Genomic DNA, 26964 nt, shown 5'->3' with positions numbered 1-26964 from the left:
GAGAAATTCTCACGGAAACTTTGATTGAATGTTTTTCACTCTCAATGGAGAAATACTCGAGCTTGAACGCCGAGGACAGCGACTCGGCAAAGTCTTTACTCCGCAATGGAGATGAAACATCCTTTGAAAAAGACCGTGCAGAGAGCTTCACAGTCAGAGAGCGCAATCCGTCGTGGCTTGCCCGACACAAAATCTCCATTTGTCTAAGTCTCTTCTTCGTGACGCTCAACCTGGTATCCTGTTCTCTCGTTTACGCCTGGCTTCAACACAGATACTCTCATTACCCCTTTCTTGGGAACAGTAAGCTTTTCTGCGCCATGATCGCGGACATTCCCGCACAGCGCTGATATTAGCTAAACAGCACCGGTTCGCAACATCCTCAGATACGAGGGTAAAAAGTTAGATTTACTCCCAGTCTATCTGCCAAATGGAACATTGAACCCAGATAAACCAGGGCACTTCAACGGTAAACCGACGCCGGAACTGGCTGAATCCTGGAAAAGTATCATGCAACATCAGAACATTCGCCTGCAGCGTCATGAACTTGGCCCCTTCGCTGATGACGAGAGCGTCATTGAGCTGGCCGATGGATCGGGCTACTTCGCAACGCTGGCGGTGTTTCACGGCCTGCACTGCCTAAAGCGTTTCCATCATTACATCCACCGGAATTCTTACTACCCCAACACGACCGCGGAGGACGAAGCAAGCCTTCTCTATCATACGGGTGAGTTACGTCAAACCCTCAGAAGTAATTGAAAAAAAAAAAAAAAATGCTGACGCACGATGTCTGAAATGCAGAACACTGCGTGGACTGGCTGAGACAATACGTACAGTGTAACGCTGACACCACGCTGATTCCCTTCTACTGGGGAGCCGGGTGAGTACCCAAGTCCATTTCCTATTTTTCGTCCGCCCTTCTTGCACGATGCTAACGGTCTGGTGTGCCAAAGGCAAACACATCCTTTGGCCGTAGACAAGGCGGAACATCAATGTGTCAAATGGGAGCCATTGGAGGGCTGGATGGCCGAGCATTCATTTAATGCATTCGAGCAAGGCCTTCTCGTGCACCCGCTTTATGGTATGGATACCCGTGCTTTTAATGTCTGATGCCCGTTTGGCTACTGAAACCTATTATAGGCGACCCGTACGCCGGACAAAAGCCGGACACGATTGGGATTGCTGTTGGGGATCATCCTCTGGAGGTCGGCCATGAAGGACACTGAAATCAAATGATAGCTTAAGGCAGTAATGCTAGTTTAGAAGACTCTTCACAATGTCACCCCAATCAACTACTTTCAGCGACAAAGTAGTGATCTTGCAATATCCCACCTCGTAGACGCCTCGCCTTTGATACGATTTTTTGAATGTTATCCATGCTTACCACGTTTTCCTTCTCACTGCTAGGCTCTGGACTTAATCGAGCTTCTCGTATAGGCGCGAAGTGCTGAATCAGGTCTCTCTGGACCTTTGCTACTATCAAGGTCCCCTCCAAATCATCAAACCTAGACCAGGCGTGCTAATTGGGCAACCCTAGTATACTAATTCTGTGCGATCTACCCAGCCGGGTAAGGTGCTTATCATAAGGGGCTTGTAGCGCTTATATTGCATTAGTAGTGCTCATTCCAATGTTAGTGCTTACTGCCATCAGTGGGCAGCCACCCTATCACAGTTAAGACATGATGCTTCAGCGGCATTCTAGTTGACCCGGAACACAGCCGATTAATGTACCCGTCATCGATTGGTAAAGAGCAGAGATCATACGAGGGCTCCGGGTAAAGTATGAGCTCTTATTGCCATAAACCAAATCGTGCCTTGCCCGTGTTCACTCCAATTCCTTGCGATCAACCTAATCAATCCTTGGTTGTCTGCATACACAACACCGGTGCCGTTGCATCACCCATCGTCTGAAAATGAGCTCTTTGGAGATACCATTCCTTCCAAAGGGCAGACTGCCGCACTCCGAAGAGTCTACTCGCGACGAAGATACTGTTGACTCTGCCGCGGATACATTTTCAATCCACAAACATGGCCGGCGTCAAGGCCGCCTCGACAGTGCAGCAGCCCGCGCCATTACGATCCTCCTGGCGCTTTGGGGACTGGGGTCTCTCCCTATCCAACTGTTCCACCTCATAAGGCCGCCCGCAGCCTCTCACGACGTCTACCGGCCCGAAACGCTGACCCCAGATCTGAACCTCTGCGACTGCGGACGCACAATCGACGAAGCCATCGCCCGAAAATGCGTCTACGATTCTCTGGCAACCGCCTGGCTCCCTCCTCACTGCCGGGACGATGCGCTGACGGCGGAATTTGACCGGTCTGGTCCTGGCTCCGACGGCTCCTGGCCGTACTATGCGGACGCGAACGGCACGATTCCAATCGGCAAGGCGCAGATTGCGCTACTGGGCGACGGGCAACGGAGCTTCTGGAGCTTGCGGGAGTGGCATATTGCACACTGCTTGTTTTACTGGGAGAAGTTGGTCCGGATGCGTGAGACGGGAGCGGTGATGGAGCGACGCTTCGATACGGCCAATCATGCGCGGCATTGTAGGCGGCTGGTGATGAATCCTTCTATGTTCCATAAGCAACTTGTTGAGGTGCCGGTTATGATGAGCTCGGGGACTGAGGAGGTCATGAACGGGCACGAGCATGAGCACGGTCATCGCGAAGAGATTGAAGGTAGATAGAGCGTGTATTGTATTTCTGGAGAAATCAAATTTGTCGGCGTATAACCTGCCAAAGAGAACGTGCATAATCTCCGCGCTTTGGTAAAATTGGAGCTTGATAAGGCAGAGGTGACTCCGATCGCGGTTGAGAGAGACTTGCCCGAATAGGAAAATCGGCCTCTTACTCCGAATTCAAACTCCGCACAGATGCCACTTACTTATACAACACTCGTTTCCACACTCGCCGAGATGGAAGAAAAGCCATTGACGCCATGGCGGGAGCTGACAATCAATTTGGCCCTCGCGTCAGTGTGGATTCTCGTGCCTTCGACTTTACCCTCTTGTTCGAGGATCTCTGGTTTACCCTGCTGCCGACCGCTTGCTTCTTGTTATGCCTACCATGGCGCCTTTATTTCCTTGGACATGCAACAATCAAAGTGAACTCTTGCAGGATAGCAGTCTGCAAGCTGGTTAGTATTTTGTCTTACATGTACCTTCCATCACTGTGCCTAATGTCAGACAGTGCCTGCTCGCCGTGTTACTTGTTCTCCAGTTAGTGCTTCTGGCGTTCCAAGTGCGCTCGCCTGTCCTCCATACTCGAGCATCCCTGCCAGCAGCCATAGTCAACATTGTTGCATCGTTAGCAGCATCTTATGTCTCCTTTACAGAGGACCAGCGATCCGTGAGACCTTCGGACCTTCTCGTTCTGTACTTTTCAGCAACCAGTTTATGCCATCTACCTCGATTACGCTCACTCTGGCTCATCGATTCCGTCGACGCCTCCCGGTATCTTTCGTTGATTACCTTGTTGATTACCGTGGCGATTGTTATACTTGAGTCCCTTCCCAAGACAAGACGATTGAATCCCACCTACACCAACGCTACGGAAGAAGAGCGGAGCGCTTTTTGGAGCAGGGCCTTGTTTACTTGGGTGCTGCCGTTCTTGCAGACGGGATACCGGAATTCTCTCGAGGTCGAAGATGTGCCGCAAGTGGACACAGCTCTCCAAGGACAAGCGTCGGGAGACCGTCTTCGAAGGACCTGGCATTCTGAGGGTAGAGAGGGCAAATTTCGCTTGATCAAGGCCGTGTTCCGCGCATACGGATTGCCATGCATCTCCGCGGTCCCTCCACGCCTGGCTTATAGCTGCTTCATCTTCACCCAACCCTTCCTGATTACCGCAGCTATTGACTATATCCGGGGAACCCCCGAGTCGGAGCCAAAGGTGTATGGAGCGGGACTTGTCGGCGCGTATACACTGGTCTATGGGGGAATAGCGGTAGGCGCGCAGTCTAGTCTTGTAAAATGCAGATGCCCTGCTGACAGTTGAAACAGGTGGCCCAGGCCGTATACTGGCGGCAGACCTACCGCCTGTTAACAATGATGCGAGCTGGTCTCATATCCATGATTTATGACCAAACGACTGGTATGACTGCTGCCGGACTCAGTGATTCGGCAGCTATCACGTTGATGGGCACAGACGTTGAACGAATAGTTGCCAATTTGAAGAACCTGCATGAGGCATGGGCATGCGTCATAGAGCTTGGAGTGGCAATTTGGTTGCTCGAGCGCCAGATTGGGATCGCCTGTTTCATTCCCCTTGTGGTCTCACTAGGTAATGTCTTCTCCATATGTGACATTGGCTGTCATTTGCGATGAGCATTGGTTGACAACAGCTTTATGTACAGGTGCCGTCATAGCGATGATACCAATATCAAGCCGGTCTGGACATGCACAGAAGCAATGGGTCGAGCGAGTCCAGAAGCGACTTGCAGTGACAGCAAACGTGCTGAACAATATGAAAGCTGTGCAAATGCTCGGGCTGAACGATGTCCTTCTCCCTCTGGTTTCTCATCTGCGCAGGGTAGAGGTGCAGACATCTGTCCGTTTCCGAAAGCTATTAATATGGCAGGTGGCTCTGTGTAGGTTGATCAGAAAACAGTTTCCAGAAGATGGGCTCACATAAATGGTCTTCTAGCCAACCTCCCTGTTGTCTTTGCGCCATTCGCCACGTTTACCGTTTACGCCATTATAGCTCTCGCGCGACACGACGAGTCCATTCTCTCAGCCCAGGCGTTCACATCGCTCGCGCTAATATCCCTTATGACAGGTCCACTCCTCAATCTCTGCCAGGTTATGCCTGCTATTTGGCAGGCCATAGCGTGCTTCGATCGCATCGAAGCTTACTGCAAGCAGCCCTCCACTTTACGCATGGATGAGGAAGCCGAGCTTCAGCAACCCGCTTCCGAAAAGCCCAATCCCTTTTTGCTGTCATTTCAGAATGCGACTATTTCATGGTCTTTAGAACAGGATCCAGTCTTCCGCGATATGAGTCTCAATATTCCGCGAGGGGTTACCATGATAGTGGGTCCAGTTGGGTGCGGCAAATCCACTCTCCTCGAGGCCATGCTGCACAAGCATATGGTGAAGACAGGGTCCAGAATAGCGTATTTTTCAAGAGCCGCGTATTGTCCCCAGGCGCCATGGATCCTTAATGATACGATTCGGAACAATATAATCGGCTTCCAGGAATTCGACCAGACGTGGTATGATATCGTCTGCACCGCGTGTGGACTGCAGGAAGACATCGAGAAACTCGAAGAGGGCGACAGGCATATCGCCGGCAGTGATGGCATCTCGCTAAGTGGAGGGCAACGGCAGCGGATTGTGAGTTCCCCGAGACACAACCTTGGTGAAACTTACCGTTTAACCGTCTTTTTTTTTGCAGGCGCTCGCTCGGGCAGTATATTCTAAGATTGGGGTCGTGGTTCTGGACAATGTGTTTAGCGGAATTGATTCAAAAAACATCGCCATCATCTCCTGTCAGCTATTTGGACGGGACAGCTATTTTAGGAAGGAGGGAATTTCGGTTGTTCTGGCTATGAGTACATGTGCGTTATCGCTATGATCTCCAAGGCCGTTCTATGTACCTTCCGATAACGAATTCGGGACCTAACGGGTTGTTACAGATGAGATGCTCCCTTTGGCGGATCAAATAGTGATGATGCAGGATGGTGCCGTTATAGCCTCAGGTTCATACAATGAGATCATTGCCAGAGACCGACAGGTCGTCGCGAATATTCACGAGCCGGAGAAAAACGTCCCCCTTGCACCGACCACCGAGAAAGCAGGGTATTATCCAACATATATCGAGAAGAAGCAAGAGTCCGAAATTCATGTTCAAATCTCTGAAGATGGGAGTCCTACCCGCACAAAACACCAAGGACCCCGTCCAAGGCCCGTGTACAAATACTACGTCCGGAGCGCGGGGTACGGGCTCGTCGCTGCGTTTCTGGCTTTCACTTTTATTGAGGCTTTCTGCAACAGCTTCCAGAGTACGTTTTGCCAATACTTGGGGTCTCAAACTAATTTTCTTTAGCACTGTGGCTTCAATGGTGGGTAAAGGCCAATGAAGACTACCCCAACAAACAGCTCGGGATGTACCTTGGCATCTATGGCATGATATTCGGGATGACATTGTTAACTCTAGTAGCGGGTTGCTGGTAGGTCCTCGAAACAGTGCTATTGGACTGGGCTTACACGTAATCTAGGTTACTCTTTGTTCGAGGGCTCAATAACACTTCATTGAAACTTCATTTCGACTTGCTCAAGACAGCGCTGGAGTAAGTCAGCACACCTTCTAGAGTGTAATCATATTGACGCAGTCCAGGGCCCCAATTAGCTTCTTCCAGAGGGTTGATACAGGGTCCATCACCAATAGGTTCGGCCAAGATTTGGAGCTCATTGATATGATGCTACCAATCTATGCTGTCAACTGCATTACTAGTAGGAGCCCCAATTCCAGTTTGAGGCCCGCACCGAGAACTAACTTGCTCGCCAGATATGATAGAGGTCTCTATTAACATAGTTATCATTTGCATTGTGGGCAAATATCTAGCCGTCACGATCCCTTTTCTCGGCGTGCTTCTCTTCTTCATCCAGTCTTATTACCTACAGACCTCCCGCCAGGTTCGATTACTTGATATTGAGGCCAAGGCACCTCTATACACACACTTCCTCGAGACCATCCGCGGCATATCCAGCATCCGGTCATTTGGATGGGAACCGCAGTTAAGAGAGAAGAACCATGCCCTCCTCGACCGATCGCAAAGACCGTTTTACATGATGTACAGCGTCCAGCAATGGCTAACACTCGTCCTAGACCTGGTCGTCGGAGCCATCGCTGTTATATTGATTGCTATAATAGTATCCCTGCGCGATCGCTTGCAGGCCGCAACGATTGGTGTGGCGCTCAACCTTGTCTTGACGCTCAACCAGTCCTTGGCCAATGCGATCAAGATGTGGACAATGACCGAGATTTCAATCGGAGCTGTGACACGCGTGCTGCAATTTACGCAGGATACACCTTCGGAAGAGGAACACTGCGTGCCCATTGCGCAGTCGGGCCTATCAAGTGACTGGCCTGAGAGGGGTGCAGTGGAGATCAGTGGCCTTACGGCTGGATACCGGTACGAGTATATATCGCTACGTTTCTTGAGTAGCAGCCAAGCTAAGTTACAGTGACAGCCAATCAACCATCCCGATACTTAAGAATCTGAACATTAGCATCCAGCCGGGCGAAAAGATCGCCATCTGCGGACCGTCAGGGTGTGGAAAGACTTCTTTGATTATGGCAATACTACAAATGCTGGACGTCCAGGACGGACGAATTCTGATAGACGGGCAAGACATCACGAAGATTCCGAGAAGCACACTGCGCACACGCATCAATGTCGTACCCCAAGAGCCATTCTTCATAGCCGACACCACCCTCCGCTTTAACCTGGATCCTCGTCACGATGTCCCGGATGATGCAGAGCTGATTCAGGCACTGGAAAAGGTACGCCTTTGGGAACGGATCCGCGCAAAAGGTGGTTTGGACATGGAATTCGCCGCTGCGGACTGGTCGGTTGGCCAGAAGCAGCTGCTTGCCCTGGCTCGTGCTTTGGTGTCCAAGAGACAATTGTTGATTTTGGATGAGGTAACTAGCAGGTGAGTTAGTTCTTGCCTTTTCTCTTCGATGCCTGCCCATGTGGCATCTGCTCGCGTGAGCGAGGGCAGGGAGTCCAGATGCTGATGATGATTTCGTTGCGTTATCGTATCTAGCGTCGATTGGGAAACAGAGAAAGCCATGCAGGATATCATCGACAGGGAGTTCTCCCAGAAGACTGTTATCGCGGTGGTACATCGGTTTCGCTTTATACACTGGTTTGACCGTGTTATGGTGCTCAGACAGGGAGAGCTTGTGGAGTGCGGAAGCGCCGAGGCGCTGCTGCAGAGGGGGGAGTCGGAGTTCCGCAGGTTGTAAACAGCCTCAACCTCAACAATTGGTGAGGCCTCTCCTGTATAAGGATATATTGGATATATTGGGCCTAAAGGAAACATACTGTATTAGTGGAATGGACGATATCCGCACCTCTGATTCCTTACCGCATATATGTCTGCTCTCAAACATCATTCTATCTGGTATCAACTACCACGGTCACCAGCTTCCCGGTCTGTGTTTATCTTTGTCGGAGCGTACTATACTTCTCGCCCCCCTAGACATCTTGCTTAGTAGCTTTATTAAGTGCATTTATAAATACCTAGCTAATAAATCTTCAAGATTTCATCACCAAGATTTCCAGATCCAGGGGCACAAGTGAACGTATCGCGTGTTGCACCTTCAATGCCCTCAAGCCATAACAGCCGGGCCGTCATATACCAATTTTCATCGTGGGAATCGCAAGCGCCTAAAACGTAGTTGCTAACAAGCAGATATTCTGGACAATCTGCGGTGTTCGAATGGACTGGAAAGGTAGATGAGAGATTGCGTGACAAAGGGTTGCGGTGAAAAAAGTCAAGCTTGGTGTCGGCATAGGTCCAATGAGTTAGGATGCCGGGTGGTCAATCTAGCAGAATTCCCAATAGGTGTGCAGGAAATCAGTGTAGTTTCTTACTTTCATAGCCTTCTACGGTTCAAGAAGATAGGAACAATTAGGCTTAAACCATTTTTTTAAAACTCCAGTACCTATTGTACCAACGCCAAAGTGAAGTTAACAGATATGGGACTGAAATAAGGTACTAGAAATGTGCGCGAAGGCGCCTCGATCTTTCAAAATTCTGGGCAGAGCACAACCAAAGGGAGCACAACCCAAAAGCCCATTACTTCATTCCCAGTCTTGATTTCCACCAGTTGTGGCCCATTCCAGAAATGTTAACGACATCGTCAAGACCCTGGGTGACGGCAGCGTGCTGGTCGGGGTTCAACACAACGGGGCCCTTCGAAGCCAGCACGTCCAACAAGGACATCGCATCGTTCGCGTCACGGATCTTCTTCTGGGAAGTAGCACGAAGACCGCAGGAATAGATCTTGAAAACTAGGAGATCCAGCTCCGAAATGTACGGCAGCTGTCCAAGTTGAAGAGTGGAAATCGGGACGGCGGCGGTGGGAACGTAGGGAGACTAGGTAACCCTTGATGTTAGCTCTCAACGCCGAGTATAACAAGAATAGACATGCTGTCTTACCTGCATTTTCGGAGTTATGTCTATCTGTATTCTCTTTCCACGAGGACTCTTGAACATAAAGAACTGGGCTTGCTCCTCGAAGGGACTGGAAGGAAGAGCAAGCAACTTCTCCTTGACGCTGTTGGGCGCATTCTCGACGGTCATGAGGAAGTCAACGTCCTATCATCAATTAGACACAGAGGACATCTAGTGTTAGACCAGTAGATTTGAGATGGTGAACTCACATCAGTGGTACGAAAGTTCTTCAGGTACTTCCACAAGCTGAGGCCACCGATGATAGCGAGGCGGGCGTCGGAGAACTCAGGCATGGACTTGAAGATAGCAATGACGGCGTGAGCAGCTTCTTCGAGCTCGTCGAAGGACGGCTTCTGCTGGACAGGCGCAACCGGGGCCATGATGGGAACTTGATGGATTGGACGGTGAACAAGGTTGCAGAGAGGTAGGCAGGTGTTAGAATGGGAAGGTGCAATGAAGGTGGAGGATTGGGAGGTGAGGATGAGAAAGCAAAAAGGAAATGGACCTCACCTAGGCACACATTTGGAAGAGAAATTGTGTTGTGTTATGGCCTCAAGCCCGAGACCGGGATTGGGCTGGGACCTGTTCGGCCAGGGGCATGTCTCAGTGCAAACGGAGATCATCTCCCACTTTCAAATCCGCACTCTTTACCTAGCTTTGTCTTCTACTCCCTCGCTCCCTCTTCAGCCTATTCTGCCATTATCAGCCATGGCTTCCACGCGCATTCAGGTCATGTCCGATCTCCACCTGGAGTCTCCTGCCGCTTATGATGTGTTCAAGATCAGCCCGAAGGCCCCCTTTCTCGCACTACTAGGCGACATCGGCTACGTCCAAGATGACGGGTTCTTCCCTTTCCTTCGCAACCAGCTGGCCAGCTTCAAAATCGTGTTTCTCGTCCTCGGCAACCACGAGCCCTACCACAGTAGCTGGGTCGAAGCAAAAGCAAACGTGAAGCGTTTCGAAGCCGAAATCGACGAAGCCATTCAGAAAGGCGAGACGCTCGGAAAGCTCGTTTTGCTGGACCAGACTCGCTACGATATCTCGGAAACCGTCACTGTACTCGGATGCACCCTTTTCTCGCGGATCGCTGGGGACCAGATGGACCACGTTAATTTCGGCCTCAACGACTTCTACCTCATCGGCGACTGGTCAGTCGAAGCCCATAACGATGCGCACCTGGCCGACCTCACCTGGTTGAATGAACAGGTTGCTTCGATCTCTACCTCCGAGCCGAACCGGAAGATCGTTGTTTTCACCCACTACTGCCCCGTGGTATGCGACAAAGTCATCGACCCCAAATTCGCAGGTAGCAAGATCTCGTCGGGATTTATGACCAACCTCGCGTGCCAGAAATGCTGGGAAAGCGAGGCGGTTAAGATTTGGGCGTTCGGACACACTCACTGGAACTGCGAGTTCACCGACATGGCTACTGGCAAAACCGTCATGGCGAACCAGCGTGGCTACTATTTTGCGCAGTCTGCCGGGTTCGATGAGCACAAAGTGGTTGAAATTCAGGATTGTTGAACAGGGTATCTAACGCTAAGTTTGAGTGATTGTAACAGTGGCTTTTGCGAAAAGACATCTTGGGTATTAAAGAGTCACCAGGATTCGTCCCCAGCATCCTCCGCCAGGGTGATGACCTCTCTATCTATCAAATCGCGACGCAGTTCCTCCAGAATAGGCCACATCGTTCGATCCACTCGAGAGGCAGCACAATAGAATTCTTTGTACCCATCCTTTAGGTCTTCGCTGTTGAACATAGCATCCGTTCCGTCGACGTACTCCATGATGTAGGTTAACATTGCCACCCAATAACCCTGACGTCTGGTGTGCCAATCTCGACAAATCAACGTGATGATTGCTTCTGTATACATCATGGTTGTGGGAATCCGAATGGAGCTCTTGAACCTAAGACGGCCTTGGCCGCGCCCTATAGTGTATGACGGAAGCCTTTCGTCGGAGGCGTGCATTACATCCGGACTGCAATTGCCGAAAGCGCTCTCGAGGTCGGGAAAATCCAACAGGATTTCAGATTTCCGGAATAGCGATATCGCAAGGTCATCGTCGATATGACGGTGTGCGTCGGCTCGCGGGGATACCAGCGGAACTTCGTGCGGGCATTCTGATGGTCGTGGGCACGGAAGAAAGCCGGATTTACCGATGATGGATTCAGCTCTCTCGATCAGAGTGTCGGGCACAATGAAGGAGACGCCCTATTGACGTATTAGTAGGTTCCACGATGGATTTCAATGCACGCACCTCGACAATGGTGGGAACGCCGTAGATGGCTAGCAGAAAATTGCCCCAGAGAAGATGTGGGATTCCCGCTGCATCAAGGAGATTTGATATTGATTCCACCAATTTATCTGAAAGCTTCTGGTCGGAAAACTGGAAGTCTGCCATCTCAGCCACTAGGCGGGCGATTCAAGGATGAATGGATGGATTTTGGGGGTTTTGGTAGTTCTGGTAATCCCAAGTTCAAGAGTTAAATGATGGTTGACAGTGAAGGGAAGCAACAGGCCAGGCACGTGATGGATGGTGTTTTGGGTTGCCAAGGCTACGGCGACGCGACTGCACGTGACGCCCTGCCGGCCTTTGGGTGGTCACTGTATGAGGCCGTTTAAATACTGTACAAGGAAAGCTGTTAATTAAACTAATACTAGAAAATTCAATAAAAAATAAGATAATATTTAAAAGCTAAAGCTAACTAGGGTTTTTATAAATAAAATAAACTTTTAAAAATAATAAAAATTTTAAATATCTTTATTAATACTTTATAATATTTTAAGAATTATAAATATTACTATTATACAAGCAAGTAACTTAGTAATAGGCATTGTAGCATTTTAATTAAGACTGCCTGAGGCGCCTGAGCGCTGTCAAAGCGCTGCTAGAGTAATCTGAGCGTTCTCCACCATTGGCTGATAATACTCCAGCCCATGGCCGAATCGAAAAACGGGATTCTCGGTGTCGAATGGCAGATCTTCGGCCTGCGCCTCAACTGCGTCCATTGACCTGGGCAGATCGAACGGAAGCTTACCCTCCGGCTTGCTGACTCCGAACACAATATCCAGGAACGCTTCGCTGTTGCTGCCGTAACTACCAAGCACGGCCTGGGCCTGCTCAACCACCTCGGGAATAACGGCAGGCCGGTCCAGGATAATATCTACGACTGTCGGAACCGATGAATAGATCTTCGCCTGGCGTGCCTTTTCAGTGGCGTTGAATGCGAGGGAACCTGCGTGGAATTCGGCTTCGACGGTACCGTTGCGTAGCTCATACGGCGCATTGTATCGAAGAAGAGCAAAGTCGGCCTCTTCTGTGCTGTTCACGACAGTATAGTTGCGCTCGGTCATGAAAGCGGGGTCAAAGCCTTCAATGTAGAACTTTGTGCTCGGAGACGGCTTGGGCAGTGGGAGGATTGACCCTTTGTTGGTGAGGAGGGTATAGGACCTTCTCTGAGCATCACGGCCTAGACGGACAAAATCCTCGTTTCCAACAATGCTGTTGGCAGCCGAGGCGTCGATAAATGGGTTGTCAAACAGGCCGAGAATAAACTTTTCCTTGAGCAGTCGAGCAACAGAGACGTCGATACGTTCTTCGGCAATGGTGCCCTCCTCGACCAATTGGACAATAAGTTCAGGACGTTCTTCGCCGCCGAACTGGTCGCAACCTGCGTCGATGATTTTCGCTGCGCGCTGAAGCTCGCTGAGGTACTCCACACCCCAGGCGCGCGCGGGCATAAACTGGCTTCTGATGTAACCGTCCGTAATAAGACCCCAGTCAGTCAAGACGATACCGTCGAACCCGAGCTCACCGCGGAGCAAATCGGTCACGATTTCCTTGTTGAACGAGAATCCGATAGCCTCCCAGTTTGTGCCGATAGGACGGGAGTAGTATGGCATGATCTCAGTTGCACCGGCAGCTAGGGCCGCTTTGAATGGCAGGAGATGCTCTTCGCGGTTATTGCCGGGGTAAGTCTGATTCTTGCCATAGAAAAAGTGCGAGTCCTCGCCATTCTCCATCGGTCCGGCACCAGGAAAGTGTTTCGTGACGGTCTTGACGGATGTTGGACCAAGCTTTCCCTCTCCCTGGAAACCCTTGATGTACTCGGCGATGAGCTCGCTGGTCAGTATGCTACTTTCGCCCCAGGTACCACTGATGCGAGCCCACCGCGGCTCAGTGGACAGGTCAACTCGCGGGTGCAGAGCGGCACGAATACCAACGGCAAGATACTCCTCCCTTGCGACCTCTGCAAACTGTCGGACAAGCTGAGGATCCCTAAGCGCAGCGAGACCGAGGCTCCCCGGCCATTGCGAGAACACCCCGGCCTGGAAGCCGGTACCGACGTTCTCGGTGAACGAATGGCGTGGGTCAGTTGAGATTGTGATCGGAATCCCAAGTCGTGTCTCGAGTGCTCGCTTTTGCACAATGTTGATGAAATCGGCTGTCTCCGTCGCGTTCGTGATGTCGCTATCGAGGTTGAAGTGTGTAATGTGTTTCTTGAGAACCATCGTCTCTGTGCTGTTGCCGCTGCTGTCATCATCGAGAGGGCCTTCTTGGAGCTGCTTGTGGAAGAGTTGGCCCGCTTTCTCTTCGAGTGTCATACGACTCAGGAGGTCTTTGACGCGGTCGTCAACACTGTGTGAGGCATTTTTGTAGATGGGAAGGCCTTCGTCACGGCGTATAACAGCCGGCTCATTGCTCTTGATATTCAGGCCAGCGCAGCCTGAGGCTAGAGCAGTCAGGGCTATGACTGTCGAGTCAAACCTCATCGTGACTAATTCTCAAAACCAACAACCGTTGGGAATTGAACAGAAGATGCGAGAGTGAATGCTGTTAAGCAGAATCTCTGTGATTTATACCCCTTATGAGGCCTTTCAAATACTGTACAAGGAAAGCTGTCGATCGAACTGATACTGGAGAAGTAAATAAGAAGCGAGATGATATTTAAAAGCTAAAGCTAACTAGGGTTTTTCATAGACAATTTAAGCTCCTAGAAATAATAAGAATTTCAAATACTTTCACTAACACTTTGTAGTATCCTAAGAACTCCATATATCACTGTCGTACGGGCGAGTAATTTAGTGGTGGGCGTTGAAGTAGGTATTTTGATTAAGACTGCCTGCGGCGGCTGAGCACTGTTAGAGCGATCTCCTTTTGGGATCATGCAAGCGAAGGAATCCATATGGATTATGGATGACAGGCGTACGGTAAGCACACGGCCAATACGCGTACTTCCACTTTCCTCCTGGGCAGCTGCATCTACTGCAGGGATGTCGTTCAAGGTGCACGATGATGGTTGCTACGAACAAAAAAACAAAAAGAAAAAGAAAAAGGAATCAATGGTCCTACGCAAAGGTTTCCGCAGAGGTCGGTGACTCATGAATGTACCCTATCAAGATATGAGTGTCACCTTCAGCCGAAAGAGAGCAAGCGCACTCTATACCAGGAATCACAGGGGGATATAACTCAGCATTTCCCATTCAAGGGAATCAGTTTCAAATCTTCCATTGTCATATCAACAACCTTCTTTGGAGAACAAGACATCCTTCTGTTTAGCCCTGCAGCTACCATGGAGCCTGTTGGTACAATCTTACTGCTGGTCAGCTCTACTCATCCATGCTTTCTTCAGGGTCTACCAAGTTCTAACATGCAGGACTGCCAGGTGATCGCCTCTCTCCTAGGCCGGATCATATACAATCTATTTTTCCACCCACTTGCCAGCTTCCCTGGGCCATGGCTCCAAGCCTCCAGCACAATCCCGCTCATGTACGCGACGCTCATCGGCCACGAACACTCGGTCGTTGTGTCGATGCACAAGAAATACGGACCCGTCGTGCGCATCGCCCCAAACAAGCTATCCTACATCACCAGCAAGGCATGGCAGGATATATACGGGCATCGCAACCGCGCAGAGCCCGAAATGCTCAAGGACAGCAAATGGTACGTTCGCAACCCCAACGGCCCGGATATCATCTACTGCAGCAGGGCCGAGCACCGACGGTATCGAGCGCTCTTTGCCAATGGCTTCTCGGACCGCTCCTTGCGCAGCCAGGAATCGTTAATCAACGGGTACGTCACCCAGCTAATCGACACCCTGGAGCAGCGCGTGAGGGAGGACGAAAATGCTGTCTTTGATATGGCCACTTGGTTTGGCTGTGTTACGTTTGATATCGTGGGGGACCTCACGTTTGGCGAGTCTTTCGACTGCTTGAGTTCTGGGGGCTTGCATGCGTGGCTGCATCGTCTCTTCGAGAGTGTCAAGGCCTCCGTTGTCCTTCGTGTTTTGCAGGAGGTGCCGTTGTTGGGTCGGTACTCGACCACTATTTTCCCCCGACTTCTTCGGCTGGGTGTACTGAAGAGCAACCGCGAGCATCTTGCCTTCACGGAAGATAAAGTGCGTCGCCGATTAAGCTGCAAGGAGCCCCGCGCCGACTTTCTGGATCCCATCCTTCGAAAACCTGAAGGGCACGGCCTAAGCTATTCAGAGCTGCTCAGCAGCTCGTCTATTCTCATCACCGCTGGTGGGGAAACGACTATGACGGGACTATCGGGGATTCTGTACCTGCTGCTCACACACCCAGAGAAGATGGCTGTCTTGGCGAAGGAGGTGCGTGACGCATTCCAGGATGAAAGCATGGTGACCATCCAGTCAACCAGCCGGCTGCCTTATCTTGGAGCCGTCATCGAAGAGGGTCTCCGTTTGTATCCCCCAGCACCTATCGGTCTTCCTCGCACGGTTCCTGACGGTGGCTTCATGATTGATGGAAGGTTCGTTCCTGGAGGGGTGAGTGAGCCTTTACCTTCTTTGCCCTATAATGATGGCCCGGTCGCCACTGGGAGAAAGGAGACCTGTCCAGCTAATGATCATGCACTAAAAGACCTCCGTCCGCGTCTCCCACCTAGCAGCCTACCGATCGGCGACGAATTTCTCGCGCCCAGACGAATTCTGCCCGGAGCGCTTCCTCAATCCGGCTGCGTTTGCGGATGATCTCGCTGTCTTCCAGCCCTTTTCCGTGGGACCCCGAAGCTGTATTGGAAGAAAGTACTGAACCGCCCCAATCCAGACCATACCATTTGTCCGGGATTCCCTGCTGACAGTATACCTGTTCGCAGCCTTGCATACGCGGAAATGCAGCTGATTCTCGCGCGTCTGCTGCACCACTTCGATATCAGACTCGAGGATCCCGGATTTGCGTTCGAGATGCAGCGGACTTTTTCGACCTGGGAGAAGCCACCGTTGAATGTCTCTCTGGTTCCACGGCGCACTGCCTGTTCGATGAAATAGAATTATTGGCCAGGGCTCTTTTTGGTGGACGCATAGCTATATGCAAACATATACCTAGGTATACGAACTGGAGTGCGTGTATGTGTGCGTGGATTGATAATAACCATTCTTTCCCACTCCATTCATCCTAAATACTCAATTCCTTAATCTCACATCTTCAGCTGAAATATATGGATAAAATACTTTACCTATAAGGTCTTACATTAATCTCCCGCAGTCCTAGATTGTTTTGATCCTTTGTCAACCCAATGGACTTCAATAAACAGCCCCTCCCTGCAGTTCACGTTCACAATTGTTCTCATAAACTGATGACCAAAGAACTGTGATGGTATTGAGTGAGTGCTAGGTAAGAACACGGCCGACACTACTAAGAGAAATACACGGCGGGGCACGGGGTCACCTGACCCGGAATGACTCATCCTCCGACTCCAACATAAACATAAACTACGGAGTGAAGGCAAAAATCACAGCACAAACGCACCCAAAAAGCCCCCCGATCGCCAGAAAATGCCTCCGATGCCCCAGAGCCGGTCTCCGAGCGCTCACTAACCGCTCTCTAACAGCCTTTGTGGGAAACAGCGCGCCAGGATCCCGCGGGTGAGGGCCCAAGGCCGTCAGCAACGCAGGATACCGAGGTGGATACAAGTAAGCCCGTAGTGGGATCCAGTGCGTTGTGCTGCAGGTATACACGAGATGCAGCATCGGTGGGTATGCGATCGTGCTGAGGAGCGTCACAACGCCTTTACCATCAGATGAAGAGTATGATTGTCCGAGAATGGTTGGGATATGGGATATGGCGCCGGCCAGGGTGGCGAGCAGGGAGATGGCGTTGATGGCTATCTCGGAAGAAGCACGTCGATCTGGAATGTCTCGATTCCAAGCGTGGCTGGTACTTCCGGTGACCTGGGACTGGCTGGAATTTGACTGGGAAAAGCACTTTTGAATAATTGCGAGAAGTTGTCCTGGCGCCATCCATGCCTCCTCGAGATGCGGAAAGATGGAAACCCGGAAATCAGCGCGGAAAGCCTGGACGTACTCGGTGGCATACAGAAGCAGGAGATACAAGGTCGCCATGGCAAGTTGGACTTTCAACATGCCGAGATGCGGCGCAGGGATTAGTGGTTGGCCTGTGAGAAGGAGCAGGGGGAGAACGACGAACTCCACCGTTCGAAAAAAGAGCGTCAGGATATGAACCACCCCTTCAAGCATCACCGACGTACGACGAGACGCTGGGATCGGGTTCCGGGGAGCATCTTTCCACGCCCGAATGCGCTGGGCCAAGCTAACCGACCACCGCTTCCGCTGGAACATATGGCCCTGCATACTTTCGGGAACTCTCCCGTACTGAAGAGGCTCCGTCAACTGAATGATACGATGGCCAGATGCTCCCAGGGCGTAGGAAAGGATCATATCCTCGCCGCTAGTCAGGGTGGGAAACCCACCGAGCGCAACGAGCGGATCGCGACGGATGATGCAGCCCGATCCAGAGGCGACTGCCGCTCCGAGGGCGTTCAGCTGGGGGGTCAGCACGGCCGAGTACCACTCCAGGCCCTGGTAGAGAGGATCGCCTGGGGGGAGATTGTAGTACATCTGCAGGGTTCCAACGATGGCCAGCGTGGGGTCTGTGACGAGGTGTGCGAGTCCGGCTCGGAGCAGGTCCGGCGCGGGAATAAAGTCTGCGTCGAGGACGGTTATGAATTCAGGGACCGGGGTGCTTCTGGGCTCGTTGAGGAGAAGATGGTTCAGATTGCCGGCTTTGTCGAATCCAGAGTCGTGCAGGCCCCGATAGTGATAGTGCAGATTGGGCCACTGGATGCGCAGCTCTTCGACGGTTTTTCGGAGATCAAGAGAGTTCCCGTCATCGAGGACATGCACCGCGAACCTGTGCTGAGGGAAATCGATGAGACAGGCGCCGCGGACTGTGCCCACGATGATCTCCAGGGGTTCTCCGCAGCAGGGGATGTACACGTCGACCAGAGGCACTTGGCCACCGACCAGTCGACATTTCCGACGGTACGAAGGCAGCTGTTCTGAGTTCTTCTCTGCCTTTAACGCAGATACACGCAGGATTTGGAATGGAAGCATCTGGCCTATGCACAGTTAATTCTGTTCCATCACTCCAAGGACTCTATGGTAGGGTCTTCATGCGTACCGTATGAAGCGAACTCGATGAAGAAAAGTGCCCACATCCAGGGCCCAGCATCTAGCATGAAAAGCGTGGCGAAACGAAAGGTCCCATACAAGAGCAGGAAGCAGATCACTGCTTGAGACAGAAACAGTTCCATAGGCCTCGTTTTGCAAGAATTATCGGCAGTCGAAATCGCCTGGATGTCATACTGTGGTTTCATGGTTGATTGCCTCTCTTTATTCCTCCTGCAGATGAGAAGTCATCGTCTCTTAGGAAGTCGTGTAATAAGCAATTATTGCCAGCAACTTCGCCGAGTGGCAACTCTGCGAACAGTCCAGCTCGAAATGGGATTATCAGGGTGCAGCATTCATGCCATGCAAGCATCGATGTGATTCAGAATGCATATGCAGGCAGACAGGGAGCTCGAGCAGGGATATCCTGGTTCTTTTCTTGATCCATCAAATCTTACCCTGTGATCATCGCATCCAGCCATTGTTCGATGAACTCTCGGAATTCTTAGCCCTTCAGTTTGACCATGAAGGAAATAGTACGCTATATCTGACCAGTCTCGAACCTGTTAACTGCAGGGAGACACCATATCAAACATTACAAGCCTTATACCCGAACAATGCTTACGTTAGTCCTTATTCTGTTCGCCTTTCTCATCTGCCGGTCTTTCTATCGGCTGTATTGGCACCCTCTCTCTCGCTTCCCTGGCCCTAAACTCGCCGCTGCCTCCAGAATCTACGAATTCTACCACAACGTGATCCATACCGGCAGATACATCTGGAAAATCGAGGAGCTGCATAGGAAATATGGTACGTCAGATGCTTTTGTTCCGGAATGGACTAACTTCTCAGGATCAATCGTCCGCGTCGGCCCCAACGAGGTTCACATCAACGACCCAAGTTACTTCTCCGAGATCTATCCAGGCAATAGCCAGAAACGCAACAAGGACAAATTCTATCTTCGCATGCTGATCACCCTGTCAGACAGCACCGTCGCCACGGGCGAGCACGAACTGCACCAGAAGCGGCGAAACCATTCCCTCAAGCATTTCTCGAAGAAGTCGATCGTGGACATCGAGCCTCGCCTCAAACCATCCATCGAGAAGATGATGGAGATCGTGCAGCAGAGGGGAAGCACCGGCGCCGTCTTCTGCCTCGACTCGCTGGCGATGGCAATGGGCACCGATGTCACCTCCGAGTACCTCTTCGGCCTGCCCTTGGGCTTCCTCGACACCCCGGACCGCGCCAATACCATCAAGGATGTGCTTTTCTCCATGAGTCATTACGGCCCCTTGATGACGTTCATCCCATTCGGCGACAGGCTGCGCCACCTCGTTCCCACGTCCTTCATCGCCCGTGTGTCCTCGGATACCAGGGTCGTCCTGGAGAATGAGCGAGTCATTCGAGATATCTGTGCACTGAAACTGCAAGCCCCAGCTACGCCTTTCTCCAAGTTTACTCTGGTTGACTCGCTCAATGATCCGACGCTCCCACCGTCGGAGCGCACGCTGGACCGCATCACCGCGGAGAGCATCCAGTTCTTGCTCGCCGGGACAGAAACAACAGGGTGGGCGATTGCGGTCACGATGTTCCATCTGCTGAGTGAGCGCCCCATGCTCCTGCGACTGCGTGAAGAGATAAAACAGGTGCTGGTGCGCGCATCAGACTATCCCAGCTGGACAGCCCTCGAGGCTCTTCCGTACTTGGTAAGCACCAGAATATATGGTGTAGAGCTGAAGACTAAAGCACGAAACCTAGCGGGCGGTTATTCTAGAAGGGCTCCGACTCTCTCTCGTTACGATCAACCGGTTCCCCCTCTACGACACGGAGAACACGCTCGTGTACAAAGACTGGGCGATTCCACAAGGGGTGAAGCTTCCCACCTCGGTTTTCGTTAGGCAATCTTCTTACGACATTTACTAGACCTCAGTCAGCCAATCCATGTGGTTCGTGCACATGAACGAAGAAATCTACCCTGAGCCAAGCAAGTTCAACCCGGAGCGCTGGTTATCAGCCGGGGAATCTCTCATGAGATACTTTGTTCCTTTTCTCCGGGGCTCGCGGGACTGTATGGGCAAGAAGTGTGTATCTCGCCTATTTGAATTGAGGAACTAACTAACTGGTGTGAAAGCCTGGCGTATGCGGAAATGTACGTGGTGGTTGCCTTGCTCGTCCGACGGTTCGACATGGAACTCTACGAGACTGGCCTGCCGGATGTGACGCCCTACCGCGACGGTATGATTACGCATAAGGCAGATGGCAGCCAGGGGGTTCGTGTGACGGTGACGAAGGTGTTGGCTGATTGACTGGATAGTAAGCCTGAACTAGGATGTGCACTCGGGGTCATCCATGTATCTACCGGGCTACTCCAGGTAGGGTAGCTTGATCACAGCAATGATGTATGACAGATTCGTGATAATCTTCAGCATTTGGAATTCTCAGCTCGCCTTCACTATCTCCCCGTCCCTGTCCCCTCCCATGTTTCTGGATGTTCCGGCTTAATTATTAGTTTTTGCCTTCCCGCTCTGCCTTCTACCTTTTACCCCTATACATTACTTTTAGTACTTTTTTTATTTTTATAACCTTGTACCTTTTATTAGGCTATATTTTATTTAATTAATTTATAATACTTTAGCTTTAGCTTTAATATATAGTTAGGTATATTTTTTTATTTTTTATACTATTATTCCTGCTAACTCTAGTAGCTTTTTAGGCTAGTTTAACTTTATTTAAGTATTTTAATTCCTGTATTTAGCACTACTTAGCCTATATTTAGCACTTTTAATAATATATAATTAGGTATATTTTTTATTTTTTATACTATTATTTTTACTAACTTTAATAGTTTTTTAGGCTAGTTTAGCTTTATTCTAATACTTTAATTTCTAGATTTAGCATTACTTAGCCTATATTAAATATCTTTAATAATATTTTACGTTTAGTTAGCCTTTTAAAGCCACTTTTTTATTATTTTTATAACCCCTTTTTTACTAGTAAGGTGGGTGTAAATATTTAAGCATGTAAAAATTATTTTAAAAGGCCTAGTTTATATAAAATAAAAATAATAAAATATAATCTTCTTTATAAACTAGGCCTGTAGAGTTGCCTATTTAATTAAACTAATAATATATATTTTTTATAGCCTTAATAACTAGGGGTAATATTTTAAAAAGTTATAAGGCTTGCCTGCCTTTAAATATAGCCCTAGGTAATATAGTTTAAAGTTTTTAATTACTTATATAGGCTTTATTACATGCTAAATATTAAATTTTTTATTATTAATATATTTATTTATTTTACTTTTTAACATGTTTTAGCTCTTCACGGCCAGGATAAGCTTATTTTTAAAATTAATAGCTTTAATTATATTTTAATATATTTTAAATAGGATACTAGGCCTACTATAGTTGAAATATTTCCTTAGGTTAAATTTTTTGAAAATATAAATATATAGCTTTTCTAGTTTTTTTACTAAATATTTTTCTATTTTTTTATTCTTTTTATTAATTTCCTTTTACTACTTAATTTATTTTTTATACCTTACTATCCCCCAGGCCCTTGCCCCCCTTTTTTATTAAAAAGTCTTAAAATAAGGTATAATATACTATAATTATTACTAAAAGAAGATTTTTAGGGATTTTTATTTATACTTTATTTATTATCTTTTTTATTATTACGCCATTTAGGTGCATGGCTAACTAAATCTTTTTAAATTTTTAAATTTAATATTATATTTAATATAAGAAGTCCTACTTAAGGCCTTTAATCATATAAAATATAAACCATGTTTAACCTAAATTTATAATGATTATATTATTTCTTTAAGCCTAAACACTACTATATAGGGCCTAGGGGGGTATTAAAATATAATATATTACTTATCTTACTATAACCCTTGCCTATTAGCTTAGTTAGCCATACTAAGTATAGCTTTACTATTATGGCCTAGCTAGATACAATCTCCAAGCTTTTATCTCCAAGAATTACAGCTATTACAAAAGTATTATTATTCAAAATAAGTTATTAATAAAAGTATTAAATAGTAAATAAGCTATTAATAATAATATTCTTAATAATTTAAATAAGATTTACTTTATTTTACCTTGCATATTACTCCCGGCATTAAAGCCTGCGCCCTAGAAATAACGGGACCTACGTTGGGAAGACAAGGGCCGCTAGGTAATGGCGCCTACGGCACCGCGGCCGGAACCGCTTGTCCTACATAAGCCGATAAGCTTAACCTGCGTCCTGCTCACTAGTGGACATATGTCATGTGAGTGTTTTAAATGCTTATATAAGTATCACCCCTAAAATATAAGTAAAAAAAATACTAAGCTAGGTAAGTTAGTAATAAATATATAATTAATTTTAATTAACTAATCTTATATAATTAATATAATCTTACCTTTTTAATAATTTTATATTAATTAAAGTTTAATATTAATATTATTAATTAATTATTAACTACTTATTAAGCACTAGTTTAATATATTATTAACTATAAAAAATATTTTTAATAATATAATAATTAAACACCTAATCCCGCGCGGTATAAAAAAAAAACTAAAAAATAAAATAAAAATAATTAAAATAAGTATAAAGTGCTTGTAAAATACTTATAAAGTATTTATTAATTTAATATATAAGTAAAGTAATTATATATTTTTAATAAATACTAGGGGACATAACCGTGCTTTAAGGTTATTAAAAATTAAGTATATTAATAACCTTTTAAAATATTCCCAGTTATATGTTAATAAATATACTTATATTATGCTTATAAGTAGTTAATTAAGAAAGAAACTAGTAGGACTAGTTAAAAATATAAATACTTATTAATTATTAATAAAGTGCTTACTAAGTAGTAGCTAATTATTTAGCCTAAATTTAATATATAAAATATTAATTTAAAGGGAGCAAGCCTAGTTAAATAATTTTTTATTTTTTTTTAATACCCGCTATTATAAAATTAGTTATTTATATTTTAAAGTAAATATTTATAAGTATTTAAACCCTAGGCTAAGGTATTATTATTATACTTATATTATTAATAAAATATAAAAATAAATTATATAGTATAAGTAGTTTATACCTAGTATAAAAAAAACTTAAATAAGTAAAATATTAAAAGGTAAGTTACTACTTACTAGGCGCTTAATAACTACTTAATAATTACTTACTTATTACTTATTAATAATAACTAGCTATTATTATATAAAGATTTAACTTTTTAATAAATAAAATACATGTCTTAAGCCCCTTTTAAACTATAAGCTAATATTTTATTAAAAATAGTAAATAATAAGTGCTTGCTAGCTACTTAATAACTACTTATTAATAAATTAAAATATAAATAATAACTTTATTTTTATATTACCTATATTAATAATACAGGGGCTTTTTAAATAAAGCACTTTTAATAAAATATTACTATAATATTTTTTAATTTAAAGTTTTTAAAGTACTTTTTTAATAAAAATAGGGAGCCTTTATAAAAAAAGTATAGGGTTATTAAGCCTTTATAATTTTAAAAAAAAATTTATAATAAGTACTTATATAATACTTAGTTATTACTTAGCAAGTAATTATTAATTATTAATAGGTAAGGATTATTTTTAAGGCTTTAATAAAATATAAATTTTATTATATAAAGTTTATTTTTTTATTTTTATACCTATAAATCTTAAGTAATATTTATATATAGTTTTTAACTTATATAATATATATAAATATTCTTTGCCTGCCTTAGTAAAAACCCCAAAAAAGATTATAAAAAACCTAGATTAATTAATAAAATAAATAAATAATTTAATATAAATAATTAATAAATACTTACCTAGTATTTATTAATTACTTGCTAAGTACTTATTTTTATTTAGGCTAATTTTTTTATAATCCTTAACTTAAGGCTTATTACTAAAAAAATAAGGTTTTTATACTTACTAAACTTTATTTAAGTCTTAATAATAAAAATAAAGTTACTATAATTTTTTAAAAGTAGTGCTTATTATTTTATTTTTAGGGGTAAAATATTAATAGCTTAATTTACTTATATAAAATTAATAAAAAAGTTAATATAAGTACTTGGTAGCTACTTAGCAAGTGCTTATTAATTATTTAAAAATATCTTTAAAAATATTTTTATAATACTTAGGGTATTATAATTTTTTATAAATACTTAAATAATATATACTTACTTTTTAAGCTATGCTCATTTAAGGTTAATATATTTTATAAGTAAATTTAGGGTAAAAAAATAAATAAAGTTTTATTTATTATATTTTTTATAAACTAGTATAAAAGTAAGTTTTAATTATTTAATAAGTATTTAACAAGCGCTTGCTAACTACTTATTTTACTTATAATTATTACTTTTTTACATGTTTTTACTAGCCTAAAAATAATTAAGAGGTATTATTTATTATTTAAATAAGCTTTTATTTTAATTTAAAAAATAATAAAAAAGCTAGTTTTATTTAACCACCTTTATGGCTCTAGAATTTATAGTTTAGTTATAAATATAAATAGTAAGTCATATATAGGTTAGCACTTGTAAAGCACCTGTTAAGTACTTATTAATTATTTAGGTTTTAGCTAGTATTTTTATAATATTAATTTAAAAAAATATAATATTATATAATAACTTAAGTAAATCCTTATTTTTTATTATAGATATTTTTAGTATAATATTTTTAAGGTTATTAGTACTTAGGCTTATAAAAATAGCTTATAAAATTAAATAATAAGCTTATGTAAGGCCTATTATACTATATATAGCCCTTTTACAAGACTTAAAGATATCCACGGATAGCTTTACTTATAAATAACTAAGTTAGCCTTTAGGTACTAACTTAGCATATACTAAAAATATCTAGCCTCCGCGAGGCTAAAGATTTAAACCTTAATATTAATTTTAATATTTTTATTTTTTTTAAAAAATTATTATTTATAAACCTTTTTTTTAGGTATATTATATTTTATTATATTATTTATAAATCCCTAAGGCCAAGAACCTTATAATTTTAATACTTATTAATATAATTAATTTATTAAGAATAACCTATACTTATATTATAAGTTACTTAAGTATTCTCGCGGTAGCTAGAAATAACCTTTTATAAAATTATTTAAAAAAAACTTGTTTACCTTTTATAAGTAAACTTATTTATAGTTATAAAAAAGGATTTAAAAAATAGTAATTTAAACTTTAATATATTTTTATAAAAAAAAATAAAGGCCGGGATTATTCACAGGTAACTAAAAAAAACTTATTTATTTAAAAAACTTAGCCTGGACAAGCTACGCCTGCAAGCCATGTAAATTAATAAAGCTAAAAAAGTAAAATAATTTATTTATAAAATCTATAAAAAGCTTTTAAAAAAGTAATTTATTAATAAGTTTTATAAGTAATTTTATTTTTTTTTATAAAAAAGACTGCTTATCTCGCGGCTGCCTAGTAAAAAAAAGTAGTATAAAATTACTATTTATAGTAATTATTATGCCTTTATAAAAAAGGTAAATATATTTAAAAAAGTAAATAGCTTTTTATAAAAAAAGGTGTTAAAGTTTATAGTACTTTATTTAAATTTAGTTTTATAAAAATAATAAGCTATAAAGGTAAAAATTTTAAAATATTTAACCTAAAATACCCTTTATAATTTTTTTTAAATAATTAAAAAACCCTGCGGACTAACTACATGTAATATAAAGTAAGGTATTATATATAACTTTTAATAAAGGCAAGTTAAACTATATATACCTATAATAATAAAAAAAGTAATAGTTAAAACTAGGTAATTAAAAAAAAATAAATATAATTTTTTTATAAATATTTTTTAAATCTTACTTGTTTATAATAAAGTAAAAGGTTTATAAATAACTATATTTTTTAAAAATACTTATAAAACTAGTTTTTTTAATTATTAAACTTTAATTAAACCTTTTCCTCCCACAAGGTGCACTAGGTACTAATTTAAAGTTTATAAAAATTAATTTTTTATAAAACAAGCATAAGGGGTCTTTATAAAAAATAAGTAATTATAAAGTAAAAAAGCCTGCCTTTATAAAAAAAATAAAAATAAAAGCCTTAATATTATTATTATAAAAAAATTAGGTATATTAAGCTAAAATACTAAAAGCTTATAAAAAAATAAAAAAAATAAAAAATAAAAAGTAATATAAGAACCTTGCGGTGGTAATAACTATTACTAGTAAATAATTTTAGCTAAATATAAATTAGGTTATTATAAAATAATTATTTTTATTTATAAAAATTATATTATTTAATAAAATAGTTATAAATTATAAGGCCCTATAAACTATAAAAGTATTATAAATATAATTTTTTTACTT

The 26964-nt window shown here is 44.4% G+C and overlaps 10 protein-coding genes across 10 annotated transcripts; 6 read left to right on the top strand and 4 right to left on the bottom strand.

Moving 5' to 3' along the window:
* Positions 1 to 44: 44 nt before the first annotated feature.
* Positions 45 to 1223, top strand: DSM5745_05081 (oxidase ustYa family protein; the record flags this gene model as incomplete). The annotated part of the gene is made up of 5 exons (XM_026747097.1): positions 45 to 300; positions 362 to 724; positions 799 to 877; positions 951 to 1078; positions 1138 to 1223. The coding sequence occupies 5 exons, from the start codon at positions 45 to 47 to the stop codon at positions 1221 to 1223; spliced, it is 912 nt and encodes a 303-aa protein (XP_026604577.1).
* Positions 1224 to 1910: 687 nt separating this feature from the next.
* On the top strand, positions 1911 to 2684 carry DSM5745_05080 (uncharacterized protein; the record flags this gene model as incomplete). Its single annotated transcript, XM_026747096.1, has 1 exon — positions 1911 to 2684. The coding sequence occupies one exon, from the start codon at positions 1911 to 1913 to the stop codon at positions 2682 to 2684; it is 774 nt and encodes a 257-aa protein (XP_026604576.1).
* Positions 2685 to 2935: 251 nt separating this feature from the next.
* DSM5745_05079 (Cyclic peptide transporter) lies at positions 2936 to 7971 on the top strand (the record flags this gene model as incomplete). The annotated part of the gene is made up of 13 exons (XM_026747095.1): positions 2936 to 3133; positions 3187 to 3942; positions 3999 to 4278; positions 4352 to 4585; positions 4642 to 5330; positions 5392 to 5554; positions 5633 to 5998; positions 6043 to 6166; positions 6215 to 6286; positions 6334 to 6449; positions 6505 to 7132; positions 7185 to 7655; positions 7770 to 7971. The coding sequence occupies 13 exons, from the start codon at positions 2936 to 2938 to the stop codon at positions 7969 to 7971; spliced, it is 4299 nt and encodes a 1432-aa protein (XP_026604575.1).
* An 836-nt stretch (positions 7972 to 8807) lies between these two features.
* Positions 8808 to 9565, bottom strand: DSM5745_05078 (uncharacterized protein; the record flags this gene model as incomplete). The annotated part of the gene is made up of 3 exons (XM_026747094.1): positions 8808 to 9107; positions 9171 to 9329; positions 9395 to 9565. The coding sequence occupies 3 exons, from the start codon at positions 9563 to 9565 to the stop codon at positions 8808 to 8810; spliced, it is 630 nt and encodes a 209-aa protein (XP_026604574.1).
* A 328-nt stretch (positions 9566 to 9893) lies between these two features.
* Positions 9894 to 10709, top strand: DSM5745_05077 (uncharacterized protein; the record flags this gene model as incomplete). The annotated part of the gene is made up of 1 exon (XM_026747093.1): positions 9894 to 10709. The coding sequence occupies one exon, from the start codon at positions 9894 to 9896 to the stop codon at positions 10707 to 10709; it is 816 nt and encodes a 271-aa protein (XP_026604573.1).
* Positions 10710 to 10783: 74 nt separating this feature from the next.
* DSM5745_05076 (uncharacterized protein) lies at positions 10784 to 11588 on the bottom strand (the record flags this gene model as incomplete). The annotated part of the gene is made up of 2 exons (XM_026747092.1): positions 10784 to 11398; positions 11445 to 11588. The coding sequence occupies 2 exons, from the start codon at positions 11586 to 11588 to the stop codon at positions 10784 to 10786; spliced, it is 759 nt and encodes a 252-aa protein (XP_026604572.1).
* A 476-nt stretch (positions 11589 to 12064) lies between these two features.
* On the bottom strand, positions 12065 to 13960 carry DSM5745_05075 (Beta-glucosidase C; the record flags this gene model as incomplete). The annotated part of the gene is made up of 1 exon (XM_026747091.1): positions 12065 to 13960. The coding sequence occupies one exon, from the start codon at positions 13958 to 13960 to the stop codon at positions 12065 to 12067; it is 1896 nt and encodes a 631-aa protein (XP_026604571.1).
* Positions 13961 to 14760: 800 nt separating this feature from the next.
* On the top strand, positions 14761 to 16476 carry DSM5745_05074 (cytochrome P450; the record flags this gene model as incomplete). Its single annotated transcript, XM_026747090.1, has 4 exons — positions 14761 to 14790; positions 14845 to 15975; positions 16070 to 16233; positions 16305 to 16476. The coding sequence occupies 4 exons, from the start codon at positions 14761 to 14763 to the stop codon at positions 16474 to 16476; spliced, it is 1497 nt and encodes a 498-aa protein (XP_026604570.1).
* A 444-nt stretch (positions 16477 to 16920) lies between these two features.
* On the bottom strand, positions 16921 to 18686 carry DSM5745_05073 (uncharacterized protein; the record flags this gene model as incomplete). The annotated part of the gene is made up of 2 exons (XM_026747089.1): positions 16921 to 18566; positions 18629 to 18686. 2 exons carry the CDS (start codon positions 18684 to 18686, stop codon positions 16921 to 16923), a joined length of 1704 nt encoding a protein of 567 aa, XP_026604569.1.
* A 546-nt stretch (positions 18687 to 19232) lies between these two features.
* DSM5745_05072 (cytochrome P450) lies at positions 19233 to 20918 on the top strand (the record flags this gene model as incomplete). The annotated part of the gene is made up of 4 exons (XM_026747088.1): positions 19233 to 20318; positions 20371 to 20481; positions 20536 to 20693; positions 20744 to 20918. 4 exons carry the CDS (start codon positions 19233 to 19235, stop codon positions 20916 to 20918), a joined length of 1530 nt encoding a protein of 509 aa, XP_026604568.1.
* Positions 20919 to 26964: the final 6046 nt, after the last annotated feature.

This window comes from Aspergillus mulundensis (assembly GCF_003369625.1).
Source record: "Aspergillus mulundensis strain DSM 5745 chromosome Unknown scaffold_4, whole genome shotgun sequence".
Lineage (NCBI taxonomy): Eukaryota > Fungi > Ascomycota > Eurotiomycetes > Eurotiales > Aspergillaceae > Aspergillus > Aspergillus mulundensis.
This window is presented reverse-complemented; position numbering and strand designations above follow the sequence as displayed.